Here is a 17,532-nt window from a genome sequence, read left to right as displayed (position 1 = left end):
AAGAGACAGCTAACGCTTTGTAACATAAGTTGAGAAAATTTTTAAAATCGGTTAAGTAGTGAACTCGAAAATGATGGTTTGTACATATTTTCATACAAACTTTCATCCCCTATTTCACCTTTTTAAAAGATGAATTTCCAAAAATCCTTTCTTAAATGAGACATACAGTATAAAATCAATATCCTCTCAAAATTTTAAACTTCAATCCTTAGCGATTTAGGGTGGGCGTTGATACATCAATCGGGACATTGCCTTTTCTCCCTCCGTATAATTTCCCGTCTCTGAAAAGTTTCTGATTTTAAATAATATATAAAAATAAACATTTGAAAAAAAATCACCAAAATCGGAGCTGTTATTGAGGACTTTTTATGGCTATTTTATATATTCCTTGATGCGACGATTGTGTAAATGAAAATATTCGATGAAAACAAGAAATTTACGAAATGTACAAGACACAGCGGTTATTTAGCCACATCGTTAATTTTAGGGAATATTCTAAAATGAGCAATATTATATTCGAATATGGTATAGGGTAAGTACTTTATTTAAAATCTAAGGGTGCTACGTAGGTATACAAGTGCGAGGGTATGTAGTATTAACTTATACCATATTGTTTTCTCATTGAAAACTCAAATATTTAGTGCTTTGATTAAAACTTTCTATACACACATTCCACATCATTGTTTGTGTATGTGTGAAGAAGAAAGTTAAAGTTTTGTAAGTCAAATAAAGTGTTTTATGTTTTACATATGATTTTAACTTACATTAAGCTTTGTTTACATCATAATGATAAGTTATTCATCTTTTAAAAGTGTATGAAAGTAGAAGGTGTTCTCATTATCCCTCTCACTCTGTCCTATACAGAGAATGTACAATCTGTTGCCAACTTTAAAAGAACCAATTTTTCTTAATTTTAAATTGATGAAAATGTATAATTTTACTAATATTTTTAAATTATTAGATTATATATTCAATTATTTCGAAGAGTTTTGATGATTAAAAATAAATTTTAACAAAAGTTACACTGTGACGTATAAATACAATGACATATCTTCAACACATGTCCAACGTTGCCAAACGTTATGTAGTTATATTAAATTTCATACATTTTGTGAAAATTTTTGTTAATTATCTCAAAAAAACTAAAAACAGGAATGTTTTGTGGTACAGTTATTTATAAGCCTTTAACAAATACTGTGGTTGTTTTTTCTGGAGCTGTCATTTCTGTGTCTCGTCAATTCATCGGTCATTTGCCAGCTTAAACTATTGTATTCACCCAACAAAAAAATCTCCGATAGTCCGATTGTAATTTAAAAGCAAAAATTTGCCGTCAATAAATTTATTTTCGGCAAATCTAAATCATATGAGACAAAACTATAATGGATTACTCTCCATTTTCATTACTTACCTGTTTAACTAAATTAACTTACTTCTCAAATAGTTCCAGGGCCGTTCTTTAACATCATTTAGAATATACAGAGTGTTACGGAATTATGAACCATAGGTTAATTTGTTAATATTACAAATAGAGTAGATTGTATTGGGGGATATTTTAAGATTATTTTAAGGTTTGATAAAATTAAAAAGTTTATTTTTTAGCATTTGCACTTATTTTTTGTTCTTGTAAAAATTTACTATTATTTTAATAAAAGAAAATTAGTATAATTTATTTTAATTTGTTTTATTTAATTATTGCAAGATATATTACATTCCAAAAAAAAAACCTTAATATAAAATAATTTTGACAAAATGTTTAACTAATTTTATATATTTGCAGCTTTTAATATACTTTTGTACATAAACTTTCTTAACGTTAATTTAAAAATTTGTATTTTTTTTATAGTAAATTTTTATACCATGTATATATGAAATATACATAGTATATTAAGTTTAGTCCTAAGTTTGTAACGCTTAAAAATAATGATGCTAGGACAAAAATTTTGTCGTAGGTGTTCACTAAATCACCTAATTAGTCCATTTCCGGTTGTCCGTTCGTCCGTCTGTGGACACGATAACTCAAAAAAGAAAAAAGATATCGAGCTGAAATTTTTACAGCGTACTCAGGACGTAAAAAGGGAGGTCAAGTTCGTAAATGAGCATCATAGGTCAATTGGGTCTTGGGTCCGTAGGACCCATCTTGTAAACCGTTAGAGATAGAACAAAAGTTTAAATGTAAATGTTTCTTATCAAAAATTAAACAACTTTTGTTTGAAACATTTTTTCGTAAACATCACTATTTACCCGTGAGGGCGCCAATTAGGCGGAAATTTTATAATATGTACTATACTTGATTATCAGTTATGTATGTGTCACATGTTTGTATGTGTAATGTGATAAAGAAATCAACACTGATTATGCATGGTATTTCAACAATTAACTCAGTCAATTGTTTGTTTTCACTTGTTTTGTATATAAAATATAGTAAATTTTTTAATTATAAGGAATAATTTTTGAAATGAAAACTTCTATAGGCGCATTAGACGCCTTTTTTACGAATTTTGGTAGTCATCATAATCGTCAGCGATATGCTATAGATATAACTACAGATATAACACCGTAACATAAGAAACTAAAACTTTTCAATCGAAAAAACAACACCTATGTAATAATGGACTTGCAGAATATGGAGTACCCACAAAATTGGTAAAAATCATCAAGGAAACTTACGAGGGGTATGAGTGTCAGGTTATACACCAAAACAAACTTACCGACCCCTTTCCCGTCAAATCTGGTGTAAAACAGGGCTGCTTGCTTTCTCTCCTCCTATTCCTAATAGTGCTTGGCAAAGTGATGCGAAAGGTCAATGAAAACAGACGCAGAGGTATCAGGTGGAAAATGACAGAACGGCTAGAAGATATTGATTATGCTGGTGATCTTTGAATTATGTCACATAATATCAATGACATTAAAGGCAAAATAAACGACCTAGTCGAAGAAGGTAACAAAGTGGGAGTGAAAATCAACGAAGAAAAAACCAAAGAGTTGAGAATAAACAACGCCAACAACGAAGATCTTATCATTAACAACCAACCCATAGAGCGTGTACGACAGTTCCAATACCTCGGAAGTATTGTTTCTGAAAACGGCGGCACTGATGAAGATGTAGAACAAAGAATCAGAAAAGCCAAGGCAGCGTTTGCGCAACTTCGACCCATCTGGAGATCACACCAACTCACAAGACACACTATCAAGCAACGCAAATATGGTTGGCTTGCTCACACACTGAGGCAAAACAACAGCATTGCCAAAGAAGCACTTGAGTGGAACCCCCAAGGAAAAAGAAGGGTGGGCCGAACTCGTCATACCTGGCGAAGAATCCTGGAGCAATAAATTACTGAAGAAGGAAAATCCTGGGGAGAAGTCAAGTCCATGGCACAGAATCGAGTTCGTTGGCGAGCATTTTTTGAGGCCCTACGTCCCCCTCGGGATCATAAGACATAAATATAAATATATATATATATGTAATAATAATTAAAGCTGTATAATTAACTATTAAGTGATTCTGATCTTTGGTAGCTTCTGATTACTATTCATAGATGGTGATACTTATGATTTGATTATATTTTCATAAAAAAGATTACTTATCCTCCTTTTATTTACAATTTCGTCAATTTTACTATTTTAATGCGGAGGCCTAATTTTAGGGCCAAAGCTGAACCCGACCACGCTTTGCTGTGGGATATAATGGTTGAATAGAAATAAATGAGAAGTATCTAATAAATTTTATAAAATTCGATAAACCCCCGATAAAAGAGTTCACAACTTTTAAACGGCTAAATTGATTTTCATGTTACTTACAATTTTTTAATGTAAACATCATAACCTTTCATTTGATATCAAACTTGGGTATATTTGAAAATATTCGATCGTTCATCTCCCCCCTCCCTTCCCTTTCACCCCTTCCTTCCATATCCCCTTGCATCGAGATTACAGTTTTGTAATGTACACTTCATGCTTTCTTATTTGATACCCCATTTGGGTATATATTTGAAAATATTCGATTGTTCATCCCCACTTTCACTTCCTACCTTTTCATCCCCCGTTGGTTAAAAATAGATAAAAACAAGCCTTGAAACTGGTTGTATATCATGTCAAAATTTGAGCCTAATCGATGCAGAACTTTTTAAACACCTTTCAAACCCCTCACAGCCCTTTTTGAAACTATATCAAAATTTTTGAAAACTAAATAAATGGTGCCATAATTTTGTTGGTTTTTTTAACTCTTCTAATTTAGCAGTGACATTCCACATTTTTTTTACAGTTTATTTTAACAATTAACTCAGTCAAGTGTTTGTTCCACTTGTTTTTAAAATTGAAATTGTCCAACGAAGCGGTCGGGTAAATTGCTGGTATATTTATATATTTAACATTTTTTCTGGCCTGGTTAATGCATAGAACGCCTGACCTGGATCTAATTTCGACATCGAATTCATAAACGTATCAACTTTGTCATAAAAATCATTTTGTAATTGACGTTGCATACAATTATATAAAGTAATCGAATATGTAACGCGTTCACCCACTTTATGTCGAAGGATTTCTGGAACGGGTCGTTCATTCCATTTTGGATAATGACTCTGCTCATCAATAAAATTGTGTGGTGCATTCAAAAAACTTGTCAAACATTCTGATAATGTTCGTAAATTTTCTTGTTTTTCGCGTTTATATCTGATTAGAGCATCTAAAATTTGTGTATCGGCTATGTTTCTTACAGGAATATTAAATCGATTTTTAAGACAATCAACAATCTTGACACCACTATGAAATATTTTTAAAATGTTTTCGTTTACAAAAATGTCTTTGATACCTTTTTCAAATGCTTGCTCACCCATTAATTTGATATCAAACACGTAAATAGTATTCCAGGATGCAATAACTAACAAACTCATCTCACTTGCACGACCATGGTCCACATGTTTTGCGTCAATTGCTATATTTTCACAAGAATTTAAATATTTCACAGCACTACAAAATTGTTTATTTATTTTTGATAAATACAGAACATTTTTTTTCATAAATTCCAAACGATCCAGTTCATATTTTGGTAAATTAATTTTATATTCACAAATGTCCTTAAATCCGTCGAAAACTTCTGGTTTATTTTCTATTGGAGTAGGTACATCTTTGGAAGATGGTTTTTTCGTTTTAGATTCTTCAATAATTTTGATTTCTCGAATTTCATTCTTTTGATAATGATGAAGAGTGTTAAATATCATACCATTTGATTTATCTTTTACACCATATAAAGTTATTCGTGAAGATTTTGGGTTTATTTGATGTATAGTGCCTTCATATTCATCTCCTTCTGTTAATGTTAAATGGATTTTCTGACCTTTTTTCAGTTCCATTTTCACGCTATTAAGAAAATAAAAAGCAAATTTTTGATTGCTTATTAGGTAAATACTTTAACCTAACAAATAACATGATAAACGTCAAATGGGTAACACACATCACAGACTGATATAAACTAGACTGCTAGTCCCGGTGGCTAACCGTATTGAATAGACCTATTCATCATGCCACAAGTACAAGCGCTGTAGTCGTTTTGAAAGGGCGATGGCTTAAAAGTTTTGGTAAAAGTTAGGTTTGGCGACTTTTCTTAAAAATATCGAGAAAAACCAAATGAAGTATTTTTACTGATTGGCTGCGCATTTTAATCAATAGCTAACTATTCGTGCATCGGATCAAAAAAGGAAAGAGGATTTACGGGACACTCTGTATAAATATACGACCTTAAAGCTCTACAAAAGTTAGTCCTTTACATAAGTAATACAAATATTTGTATTTGCGGTTGGAAATATCTTCCTTTGCTTATTTAATTTTTTTTATCAGTTAAAAATATTTTTAAGTAGTTTTTTTATACAAGAGAAAAAATTCGTAACATTTTAACATTATTTTTACACAGAGGACAGAGTTTGTTGCAAAACAATGTTATTATGTATAAAAAAAAACATATATAAATAATAAAACTTTTGTTCCCTACAATATTACTACTCTCTTCCCAGAAATCCCCTCACCCTGCCCACCTCTTGACATCACATCATATTCCCTAAAGAAAAAAACATTTTTTAAATGGAGAAACATTGTAGCATAAGTTGTTAATACAGAAATAGTGGAGTGCAAATATATGAAGTTATATCATATATGAAACAATATACAGTGGAACCTCGATAACTCGTTACTCTCAGTAATTTAAAGAAAAAAAGTGCCATTTATTTCCGGCTAACCCCTAAATACGCGGTATCTCTCTCTATAGAGTCGAAAATTAATTTATAAATCGAATTTCAAAAAACAAACTCCGTTTAATCGTAGTTAGTAAAATATAATGACGTCGTAGTTAAATAATCGTACCTTTCTAAATCGAAATTTTAGCAATTCAATTCTCTGTATCTCGAACTACTTGTTAATTCGAAATTTTTGCCATTTCTCTCGAGGTTCGAATTATAGAGATTCCACTGTAGTAGAATTTCATTGTATTTCAGGAAACATGTCTAGAAGAAGCTCGTTATTTTATGAACACAACTCGATGAAACTTGTTGAAAAGTTTACGATATTTAACATTTTCATATTGTTTGCGAGACAAGAAGCATTACATTAGAAATAAATTGTATCAGTTTTTCATTTTTATTTAATAAATACATATCTCAAACGAAAACATTTTATTGCATTTGAGTTTCCTGTAGATGAATGTAAAAATCATAGTCATTTCCTGGTTTCTCTTACATAATCTTATTAACTAATTTTGACAGTCAAAACTGTTTTGCTTTTTTCGTACACAAAATGTATGAGTTTTTAAAAAGAAAAACTAACTTATTGTAAATAAGAAATTAAATAATTTATTGAGACTGTTTAGAAAAAATTCTCGTGTTAAGAAATTTTTTATATTTTAGTTGAAAGTTAAAAAACATTTTTAAAAGAACACATATACATATTTATTTTTACCCACACATTCATATAAATGTGTCTATCAACAGAAATCTGCTTACTTTTTAGAAACACACTGTATACTACATTAAACAACAATTTACAAAATAAATTTAGTTAGATTTTCGATCCTTAGAGGCGAACGCAGCGTATTGTTTATTTTATTTGAAACAAGATTATTTAATATAATTTTATCAAAATAAATCCTAGCTGTTAGTTATATCCTGAAATTTTATGTTCCTAGACCTAGATAAATAGCTCCATATATCCTGTAGATTTATTGTTTAAATGTATACAGTATAAAGTTAACAAATACAATCTGTATACAACATAAATTTTAAAAAAAAATCAGGCTCACGAGTGCTGCGTAAGATTAGTAAATTTTCTTAAATAAAATGTACAAAAAATATAAGTTTATTACAAAATAAGTTTATATATTTTTAGCGTCAATTTAAATTATAAATAATGGAGAAAGACTTTCGGGAGTGAGGGTTTTTATTGGTGGGAGTTTTTTATTAGAAATTTGCTCCTCTTTAAGAATCTTTTTTTTTAAATTTCTTAAATATTAATATTTTATGAAATATTGGCGAAAAACGAAATACCTCTTTTTTCATCATTAATTTTTTATAACTTTTGCAATTTTTTATGTACTGAATAACACTTTTAGCACATTTTTCTAGATATCATTCTGAATCCAAAGAGCTATCACACTCTTGGCTAGACTAATATATGCAAAACATAGACTTACAATTATATTAATAAAGTAGTCTGTCGTTACAATGGAAACTCCCTGATATAAAACTCATGCTCGATGCGAATAGAAAATGTATACCTATTTACTGTACAGACAAAATTCTTTCGATAGACGAAAATCTGTGTAGTGTGAACCAACCATATTAATGAGTAAGGAAATTGCGCGGAAAAAATGTAATCAGCTCTCCTGTATATTGTACATGTATACGATAAGAAGTTTTCAAGTATAAAGTTTGCTTCAGGTGTAATTTATTATACCGAGAAGATTTCATGATACATTTGTACAACAGATGCATCGTCACACATTTCTTACATAATGGTACAAGGTGATTGATGATATATTGTATACAAAGAAAATATTTTCAATGCTTAATACGATTGCTTTCAGCTCAGAGCTTTCATTGGAAAGTATACTTGTACATAAACAGAATCTGATATACCTATATATACTCCAATCATCTTAGGGTTTCACTTAGGAATCTAACGGAATAAGCTGATTTTTTGCGCAAACCTTTATTTTAATAGTACAAATGTTGTTTCAAAAGTAGTCTCAAACCATCACGCGTGTACGTCCTTAGATATTCACAGTTAAAGGTCGCGAAAATCAGTTTTTTGATAATATCACGTTTCTTTTTCCTTCAATCGTATTAACATTTATTATAAAAGTTGTAAAGGATAAAATTTTCTACAAATTTTGAAACAGAGGGCGCAGACGAGGGTGCGTTCAGCTTTAACAACGATAAAACTGTCTGGCAAATATAATATTCTAGGATATGGTGCGTCAAAAATCCATGAACCCTTTCTGTCTCCTGAGTCAATTTGGAGCATTTCCTCTCATAGGACAAACATATGGCAGAACGGCGATTTTCGAGATAAAGTAGTGTGTGGAAATCTGGGGAAAAAAGTGGACCCTAACTGTCTGGAAGCAATGGTAAGTCAAAGCATCCCGTTTTAATAAACCAAAAAATTAGGGGCAGAAAAATTTATGGCGGTTTCAGAAAGGGCTGGGGTTGAAGTAAACCGGAAAAAGTGGATCCTAATTGGATAAACTGAAGTACGATTTTCCTGTTATAACATGCACTTTTATGGAAAAACAATGGCAGATACTGCAAACTGACAGTATGACGGTAATTTGAAATCAAGCGTGGCAGAATTTTCGAAAACTGCTGTAAAACAGTATAAAGCAAGTAAAAACAGAAAAAATTTTTTGCCGCTTGTCAAATAACTTCCATAACTACCCCACAAAAGTCATCCAATAAGTGCAGAAAATTTCAAAAGTTAAAATAAACGAAAACAATAAATTAATGAAGACTTACCAAAATCACAATAAGATAACAAAAACGATAAAACTATCCATGAGAATAACTTATAAACATTGAACATTTTTGACGTTGTTTAAAATTGAACGTTATATAACGTTTCAGCGATACAAAAACCACATTGTTATTTTTCACGTATTCAAAGAACTAAATAAACGTTAAGTTTGATAACAGCACAGCCAGCTGCAGTGATCACCGTTCACTGTTTTAGTGAATATAAGTTAGTAGCGAATGACTTCAGGTTCTTTTACTGCAGGATTTAGCATGATATATATTTTATATTAAAATAATTGTTTATGCTGTATATAATCAATGCGCATGTGCATTGAATGTGAAAATGTGGAAAACAAAAATATAATAGTAGAGTAACGTATTTTCTCATTTATATAAAATCATTTATGTCGCTATTAAAGTTTATGATGGTGAGTCAGTCGTAATATTGTTGTTATATAACAACTTGCCATTGTATATAAGAACGTGTTACGTTATCATTGTTATACCAAACGTTCATATAGTACAGTCAAAGAAGTAACAGATTAAGGAAAATGAAACAAACAGCTCACTTTTGGTGCTAAAACCTGGTGGAATGTTTTTCTTAGGTGTTAAATATCATGGGATGCAACGGGGTGTCTTCTACTCTTGTCTTGAAGACAAATACACAGAAAAGATTGAAAATTCATTGTCCTCAGCTAATCTTTTCCACCTCAGTCCCATACGAAAAATTTCATGTCTCACCAGTAATTAAGGATGTACGAGCGACAGGGCAAGGTATATTAAGTTAACTCCCGATGCTACGAACAAAATTTTGTCCATTTCCGGTTGTCTGTCTGTCCGTCTCTCCGTCTGTGTACACTCAAAAATAAAAAAGGTACAAAATGAAATTTTTATAGCGTGTTCAGGAGATAAAAAGTTAGGTCGTGTTCGTAAATAAGGTAACTTTTTAATAGGTGCCTTTCTGGCCAAATCATGGAGGTTATAAAGAAGGAGAACGATCGCTATAGAAAATATTGTCCCCAAAATATGGATAAAATAAGTGAGGCGCTGAGATCGCTAAGTTGTCTCATTAAAAGCAGGCTGTTGTGCGCTAATTACAAATGATCTATCAACGTTTAATATACGTGTATATAATATCATTCAAAGGGAAAAAAGCAAATAATGAAATTATTATTAATTATTATTATTTACTAATGAATAAATTATCTATTCTACTTTATAAATTTATCTATACTACTTTATAAATTTGAATGGTACTAACTTCATCTACTTGTACTCATAAACAGCTATCTTCGCAGATACTACTTACGGACGACAGCGCGGCTGGTGGCTGAAAAACGAACTGTAAATTCTACAAATTTTCAGAAACAGACGCGCGCTAATGCTTTAGCGCGTAGAGATCGTTTTCCTTCTCTCTAACCTTCATGGGCCACATATTCAGATTCATAGATTAAAATGGCACACCCTGTATATTCTTTATGGTTTTTACATTTGAATTTGAATATTTTTATTGACCTTTGATTTTTCCATTTCCAGCAAGATATAAACTACATTTTACATTTACATTTTATTATATTTTTATATTACATATAAAATTAAAGACGCTTGAAAACCAGTTTTGTGCTGACATCTATTGTTTTAATTTTAAACCAATATAAATGCCATGGTGCTTGTCATTGCTAAATATTATTTTTGCGTTCGTTTATTAATGCCATTACACTGACCAGTACCAGTTTGACATTTAATTTATATGTATTTAATATTACAAAGGATGTCGTTATCATACTGGTCAGTATATTGGTATTAAGAAAAGAACGTATCCAATGTAATGGATGATTCATAGGTAGTGGTTTTGTTTATTAAAACACCTGTATCAGTGTATCATAGTTACGGGTGTGGCGTCATGAAGATTTATTAAATAAAAAAACTTTATAAAGTTTATTGTTTCAAAATGGATTATTTTAAATGTTTTTGTTCATATATTCTATTACTTACTGTAATTATTAATTTCTGTAAGTATAATATTTAATAAGTATAATTTATATTTGAATAAACTTCATGAATTCGTATTTTTAGGTTCAGCTTTAGAATGTTATGTGTGTCATCGACAAGAGGATAACGTTGAGAAATGTTTAAATACAATAAAAACATGTGAACAAGGTGAAGATGTTTGTTTATCAGAAATTGAATGGGGCAGTACACCATATTGGTCACAAGGATCCATTAAACAATATTATGTATCAAAACGATGTGCTGCTAAAGATGAATGTAAACGAATACGTAAACAAAATATGCCACTTTGTACACATATTTGGTATCAGGATTGGAAATGTTCGGAATGTTGCCAAGGTGATCGATGTAATTATTATATTATTGTAAGTATTTAATTATGTTTTTCTAATAATATTCCTAAAAGTTAAGTAGTTTTTGAAATTACCACCTAAAGCAAAACTTCAAGATTTCAAAAAGGAGATGTATTAATGATTGTATGTCATTAATTTTTTCAAAATCATTAAGTATTTCATAGTTATTGTATGTATCATCATTTTGTGAATCGCTGATTTTGCAGAAGTTTATATAACTTTTTTCCTTACCCTTAATTTGCTTTGCTCTTACAAATCATGAAATTTTCGAATACTTAAATCCTACGGTACAATTAAGTGAACAAATGGTGGTACGATTTAGAAACCCTTTGCTAGAAATGAATAAAACCTCAAAAATTAGGCGTATTTAAAAAATAATCAAGAAAGCAGAAGCATTTAAATAATTTTATCTATTTTTTTTCTTGAATCTCTCTTGATGTCTATGGTAGTCGCAAGTTATGACGTCACTACGTGCTATTTGCCTCTCTTTCTATTTGTACATTTAACGCCTTCATATTTCAGTAGTTTTTGATGTTGTTTAAAACGATAACTAACGTCGAATGAGGCAATAAAAAATTTTTAGAACACAACCTTATTGAACTTTTCGTGAAATTAAAATTTTCTAATACTTTTTTGGGTTATTACTTAAATGTAATTGATATTATTTTTATTTTCAGTCTGGCAGTAGTTTCCTGCACTTATCATCAACCACCGTCGTCTCTTCAGTTATAGGAGTTTTCGTTGTTTATTTTGCAAATAGATTTATCTATGCTTAAAATATTTATTATAAATTATAGACATATTAAAACTGTTGCCTTTGACATGTACGACAGTGCCTTTATTATCAAACTCACTTTTAAAAGAAATGACTACGATTCTCCGAATAAAATAACTTGCAAATACTTGAAATCATCCTAATTGATAATTTCTCAACAGTATTCGCCTTCGTAGTTGCAAGTGGTTTTATCGAAAAAACACAAATTTTATCTACAAAACTTTTATATACGAGTACAATAAAGTATTTTATTTATTTTGACCCCAAATAATCCCTCCGTGCGAATGGGGCTGGTTGATCTTAAAATAAAAAAGGAGAATTATTTTATTTTAAATAGATTATTTTCTTGAAATTCCGTCCATATTTATACTTATTATTTTTGTAATTAAGTGCACAAAAATGTGAATCTCAGAAGTACCTCGTTAATGTGTTCGTAAGTAAATTAATAAATGTAAAATGGATCCTTTCGTTGTTGATTTTGATTTTAAACGAAACAGCAGTCAATTGATATAGAGAGAAACGACATAATTAAAACTAATTCTATTGGATTGGATACTGTTTTTTTCTACATTTTTTTCTGGATATAAAAATTGAATCATTATTAAAAAATGAAAAGGTTCATTGTTTGTGTTATGTGCTTTTATATTTCAAAATTTTATTAGTTTTAGTATTCGAATAGAAATTGTTTTTTCAAAACAGTTTGTAAATATATATTTTTTTTTTAATAAAAAATACTTTTTATCTATAAATATTGTATTAATTTGCATAATACCCGCCCACTTTGATGGACTTACAAGTAAAGACCACCCCATTGTAGTCTTTCACCTTCTTTGTTCTCGCCCCTCCCCTTTTTCGATACTCGAAATAAGTATAGAGATTATTTTACACAGGTAAAAGTATATGTACAGTTTTCAATTTAAAAAAAATGTAAAACAGTCATAATGTATTGCGTACAGGGGCGTAGGAACGAAATTTTTGCTGGGTGGGCAGGTTCGAAATTTTTTTTTTGCTGGGTGGGCAGAAAGGTCAATTGTTAGTGAAAAACTATTGTTTTGCCCTTAAAATTATCCTACACGAAATTTTAATAGAGCAATAAAATTTTTAATCTCTTCAACAAAGGGGCATGGCCCACCCAGGGAAATTCCTGGGTGGGCAGCTGCCCACCCTGCCCATACGGCTCCTACGCCCCTGATTGCGTATATCAGAAACCCTGGTTGGACAGATGACCATAAATTGTATCTCGTTCACTCTTTTTACAGAAATCGTTAATTTATGCTTCACAGTGATGAATTGCAGTGAAATGTCATTGATTAAATTTAATTTCTATGAAAATATTTAATCTCTACGAAAGTTTACCAGAATTTGGCCTCTTTCTATTCTTATTCCAATCCCAAAATGGCCAATTATTGGGTTGTTTCAAAAGTTTTGTCCGTTTTCATGAATCTACTTTGAACTGTAATATCCCAGTGAATACTTTTATTTGAATCAGTGCACTTTTGCCAACGTTACATAAGTCGATTAATTCCGTCGGCATAAAAATTGAGTGCTCAGATTTCGATGAAGTAGACGAAAGACGAGCTTGCCGGGTCTTGTTTGTGGAAATAAGTCAGAAAATCTGTTATGAAACTCAGAATACTTATTTTGAAATTCAAACTTTTCAGAATTAATAAGAGATTTCATGAAGATTTAGTCAGCTAAATAAAGTAAGAGTAAGACTTTTTCCGAGTTTTTCAGAATTAATCAGTAAAATTTAAAACATTTTACATTTTCGAAAAAATTAATTACTGTAGGTTTTACTTTTATCTTAAGGAAAATAACTATTGTCCAGGAAATTATTTAAAGTTTTTCTGACTTATTTGTTAGCTCTGAAAAGTAACTAGAGTGATTGTATATTCAATAAATATACACTTACAGAATTATTAAGTACATTGAGGATCATAATTTCGAAAATGTACTCAAGTTTCTTGTTCCCAAAAATTTGAGCATAGTTTAGCTTGCGTACATTTTCGAAATATGATCCTTAATGTAATATAAAACTATATTCCAAAAATATGTATCAATTTTTGTGTAGCTTTGATATAATTAAAAAATTGTTAGTTAAAAAAACTTACCTTTACTGAAAAAATTAAAAATTGTATTTGAGAACATTTTATCTATTTGACATTAGGACAAAGATGGCGAACGATCTTAGAGACTAGCGCCATTTTTAAGAACAACATTATTGTCAGTCTACGTTTATGTTTCTGATGTCTGTGATCTGAATTAAACCGTAAACGTCACATTGACAAGAAAAACTTTCTATTCCATAACAAACTTCCAACCATAGTCAAAAGTGAATCTCAAAAATAATAAATTAAAATATGTTTAAGTAAAATACGAATAATTTGTGATTAATATGGAAGGTGTTTTATGGAAATGGACAAATTATTGGAATGGTAAATAAAAAAACTATTTTTTTGTACATTTATTTATTGAATAACATGAAATATTATTAAATCATTTGAAATATTTGTGAAGGGTGGCAAACTCGATGGTTTATACTTGATAATGGTGTATTAGCATATTACAAATCTCAAGAAGAAGTGAATCAAGGCTGTAAAGGATCAATGAAGGTTTCCGCTTGTGAAATAAATGGTATGGCATTAATATTATTTAAATGTTAGCAAAAATTAAAAAAGGTAGCACAGGATAGCCGTACGTCCTTAAATGAGCTGACGGAACGACAGATATGGTCTGAGTACAATCGCAGGCGTTCCGAAGTTCTCATATCACTTCCAAGGGCCTCTGTTCGCAAAGTTGTTGTGGCTATCACAGGACACTGGCTGGGCGGCAAGCATGCTGAACGCTTAGGCCTCGTAGTGTATCACGACTACTGCAGGAGCTGTCACAGTGATGACGAGGAGGAGACAATGTCTCATCTTCTCTGTCACTGCCTAGCTCTTATCATGAGGAGATGGACTTACTTGAGCCAGACTCTCTTTGACGACCTCTCCGACCTAAAGTCAGTCGACGTCAAAGCCCTCCTGCTGTTCTTAAACAGCTCCAAATGGTTCATGGAGTAGTGGCCGGGGATGGGCCAACTCATTTACGGTATCACAACGGACCCTATAGTCTAAGTGTGTCCCACCCCAGGACAGCCACTCTAACCTAATCTAACCTAGCAAAATTTAGACTATTTACACTAAATTTCTTTTTTTTAAGTGAATGCAATAGATAATACACGAATGGATTTGGTGATACCTGGTGAACAACATATGTACCTCAAGGCTGCTAGCTCTCAAGAACGCCAAAAATGGTTAGTGGCTTTAGGTAGCGCTAAAGCCTGTGTAAGAACCTACACTGATATGAGTTAGTGTTTACTAATTTGATTATTCACAAATTAAAATATTACTCTTTATGCTTTTTTAAATTTTACAGCTGATCCAGCAACGGATGCTTTAAAATCTAAAAAATCTGAATTAAGACTGTATTGTGATTTATTAATGCAACAAGTACATATGGTGAAAACTGAAGCTAATTCTGAAAATGGTCCTCAAATAGAAGTAAGTATTCATTTAAGAAACCAAAGCAGTGTCGTAATTATAATGTTTTATTTTATTTTTATTTACAATCCTGTAAAACAATTTTCTGAAACTGATTCATTCTCTTACTTAGGATAATAAGGTAATCCACTATTTTTGAAAAAGTTCTTCAAAATGTTGATTTTGCTAATAAAAAGCCATCAAAAATTTATTTCGGAAAAATACACAATCTTTCTTGCCAAAAACTTTTAAATTTTAAACCTTTTTTAAACTGTCAAAAACGCGGGCATCCAATTTGATGACGTAATATGGGTATCACTATACGAAATAACACAAATAAGTTTGACAGATATATTCCTAGACATCTGATTATAATAAATATAAATACTTATTATCCACGGATATATTATACCCAGCTGTCTACACTAAACTAATTGATGATCTATGACTCATACCGTTATGACATCACAGCAAGGCTTACCCGCGTTTTAGGTCACGTGATATACAGTTTAAAAATTACGATTTTTAATTTTAATATTTCAAAAGAAAAATGTGCTTTTATGGCTCGAAATCAGATAATTTAAGTATATTTTTACATAAATTTTAACTTTTTTATTAAAATTCTTAATTTTGTACTAATTCGTAATTGAATTGACAGCGATTAAATGAAGCAACAAGTTTATTATCTGCAACATGTGATACTTTTATAAAATCGCTAGAAGATTGTATGAGACTTTCACATTCAAAACTAGAGTTGCCAGTTGTAAACGAAAGCATTGCGCCTGTCACACCTACAAATCCACTGCCACCAAGTAAATTAAAGGTAATTTATTCAATATTTATTAACCCGTCAGCACTTGCGCCCTCTGTTTGGTAATTCCCTTTGATCTACCAAGCCATAATGTTACAAAGTTTTCAAACTGATTAATTGTTTTTACAGGGTGTCAAAGTGAATGGAAAAGAAAATTATTTAAAATCAAGTAGTGAAGAAAACAGCTAAGTAATATTTGTATATTTAAAACGTGTACGATTTTATTAATTTAGTTCAATGTAATCGGTGAAACTCACTGTAGGGTTGCCATCTCTCCGGGATTTGATCGGAAGACTCCCGAAATCGTGCTGTCTCTTTCGACTCCCGATATCAACTTAAATTCTCCCAGAGTTCAGTAAAAAAAGATGCCTTCTGGTTATTTGTATCATATTCAGGTAAGTTTGACAATTCCGAGCAGCCTGACTATGACTTCCTGGAACTTTGAGGTGGCAACTCTAGGTAGAAGTTTTTTTTTATACTATCGTGGAACCTAGCGTGGAGAGTCGAAAGACTGCATGATTTTTATAATTCTTGTGAAGAGAAAAAAATTGGATTCTTTTAAAATCTGTTATTTATTTTACATATCCGAAAATATGAAAAAGTAAAGAAATAACGATAATATAATGAATGTAGTTAAAATTATTGTTATTTTTGGAGTCGGTGTCAGCCAAGAAAACAACTCTGACAAAGCTTTGCTACATTAGCTTAACTGACACCGACTCCAAAAATAACAATAATTTTAACTACATTATATTATCGTTATTTCTTTATTTTTTAGTGCATATTAATTTGTTTTGGAAAAGTTTTTCTTTTGAAGTCGGTTTTCTTTTTGTTAAAAGTTTTTTCATTCTCTTTTTTAAAGATATCGCATTATCGAAATCTAGTTTTTTTTGTAGATTGGTACGTTTGTTTTGAAACGGAAACATATTCGTTTACATTATCCATAACTTTGTTGTACTTACAGAATTACATCTATTATTTATTGTTTATTTTCCTGTATATTGTAAAATATTATTGTAATAATATTCAAAAATAAATGGATGAAATGTTTACTATATTTTTTTTCTTGTTT

The 17,532-nt window shown here is 30.7% G+C and overlaps 3 protein-coding genes across 4 annotated transcripts in view; 2 read left to right on the top strand and 1 right to left on the bottom strand.

The window, feature by feature from the left end:
* LOC123296853 overlaps nucleotides 1-9,227 on the bottom strand; it is a 30,326-nt gene extending 21,099 nt beyond the window's left edge. The window contains exon 1 of the mRNA XM_044878529.1: nucleotides 8,994-9,227. Coding sequence (XP_044734464.1) covers nucleotides 8,994-9,060 — 67 coding nt within the window. The 5' untranslated portion in view covers nucleotides 9,061-9,227. The remainder of the gene's footprint in view (nucleotides 1-8,993) is intronic.
* Nucleotides 9,228-10,863: 1,636 nt separating this feature from the next.
* Nucleotides 10,864-12,777, top strand: LOC123296852. Its single transcript, XM_044878528.1, has 3 exons — nucleotides 10,864-11,002; nucleotides 11,067-11,365; nucleotides 12,031-12,777. Exons 1-3 carry the CDS (start codon nucleotides 10,942-10,944, stop codon nucleotides 12,127-12,129), a joined length of 459 nt encoding a protein of 152 aa, XP_044734463.1. The 5' UTR covers nucleotides 10,864-10,941; the 3' UTR covers nucleotides 12,130-12,777.
* Nucleotides 12,778-14,414: 1,637 nt separating this feature from the next.
* On the top strand, nucleotides 14,415-17,027 carry LOC123296850 (pleckstrin homology domain-containing family A member 3-like). Of its 2 annotated transcripts, XM_044878527.1 has the most exons (7): nucleotides 14,415-14,563; nucleotides 14,646-14,762; nucleotides 15,330-15,476; nucleotides 15,546-15,670; nucleotides 16,308-16,472; nucleotides 16,590-16,649; nucleotides 16,723-17,027. In XM_044878527.1, the coding sequence occupies exons 1-6, from the start codon at nucleotides 14,524-14,526 to the stop codon at nucleotides 16,647-16,649; spliced, it is 654 nt and encodes a 217-aa protein (XP_044734462.1). In that variant the 5' UTR covers nucleotides 14,415-14,523; the 3' UTR covers nucleotides 16,723-17,027. The 2 variants fall into 2 exon arrangements, with proteins under 2 accessions (XP_044734462.1, XP_044734461.1); XM_044878526.1 differs by having other exon boundaries at nucleotides 16,590-17,027.
* Nucleotides 17,028-17,532: the final 505 nt, after the last annotated feature.

Source organism: Chrysoperla carnea, chromosome 3 (assembly GCF_905475395.1).
Source record: "Chrysoperla carnea chromosome 3, inChrCarn1.1, whole genome shotgun sequence".
Taxonomy (NCBI): Eukaryota; Metazoa; Arthropoda; class Insecta; order Neuroptera; family Chrysopidae; genus Chrysoperla; species Chrysoperla carnea.
The sequence above is the reverse complement of the archived record's forward strand: the minus strand, read 5'-3'. Positions and strand labels throughout refer to the sequence as shown.

Coding starts and splice junctions, on each gene's coding strand:
- LOC123296852 (XM_044878528.1), top strand. CDS start 10,942: ATGGATTATTTTAAATGTTTTTGTTCATATATTCTATTACTTACTGTA. Junction 11,003..11,066: donor TACTGTAATTATTAATTTCT/GTAAGTATAATA, acceptor TCGTATTTTTAG/GTTCAGCTTTAGAATGTTAT. Junction 11,366..12,030: donor GATGTAATTATTATATTATT/GTAAGTATTTAA, acceptor TTTTATTTTCAG/TCTGGCAGTAGTTTCCTGCA.
- LOC123296850 (XM_044878527.1), top strand. CDS start 14,524: ATGGAAGGTGTTTTATGGAAATGGACAAATTATTGGAATG. Junction 14,763..15,329: donor TTCCGCTTGTGAAATAAATG/GTATGGCATTAA, acceptor CTTTTTTTTAAG/TGAATGCAATAGATAATACA. Junction 15,671..16,307: donor AAAATGGTCCTCAAATAGAA/GTAAGTATTCAT, acceptor TTGAATTGACAG/CGATTAAATGAAGCAACAAG.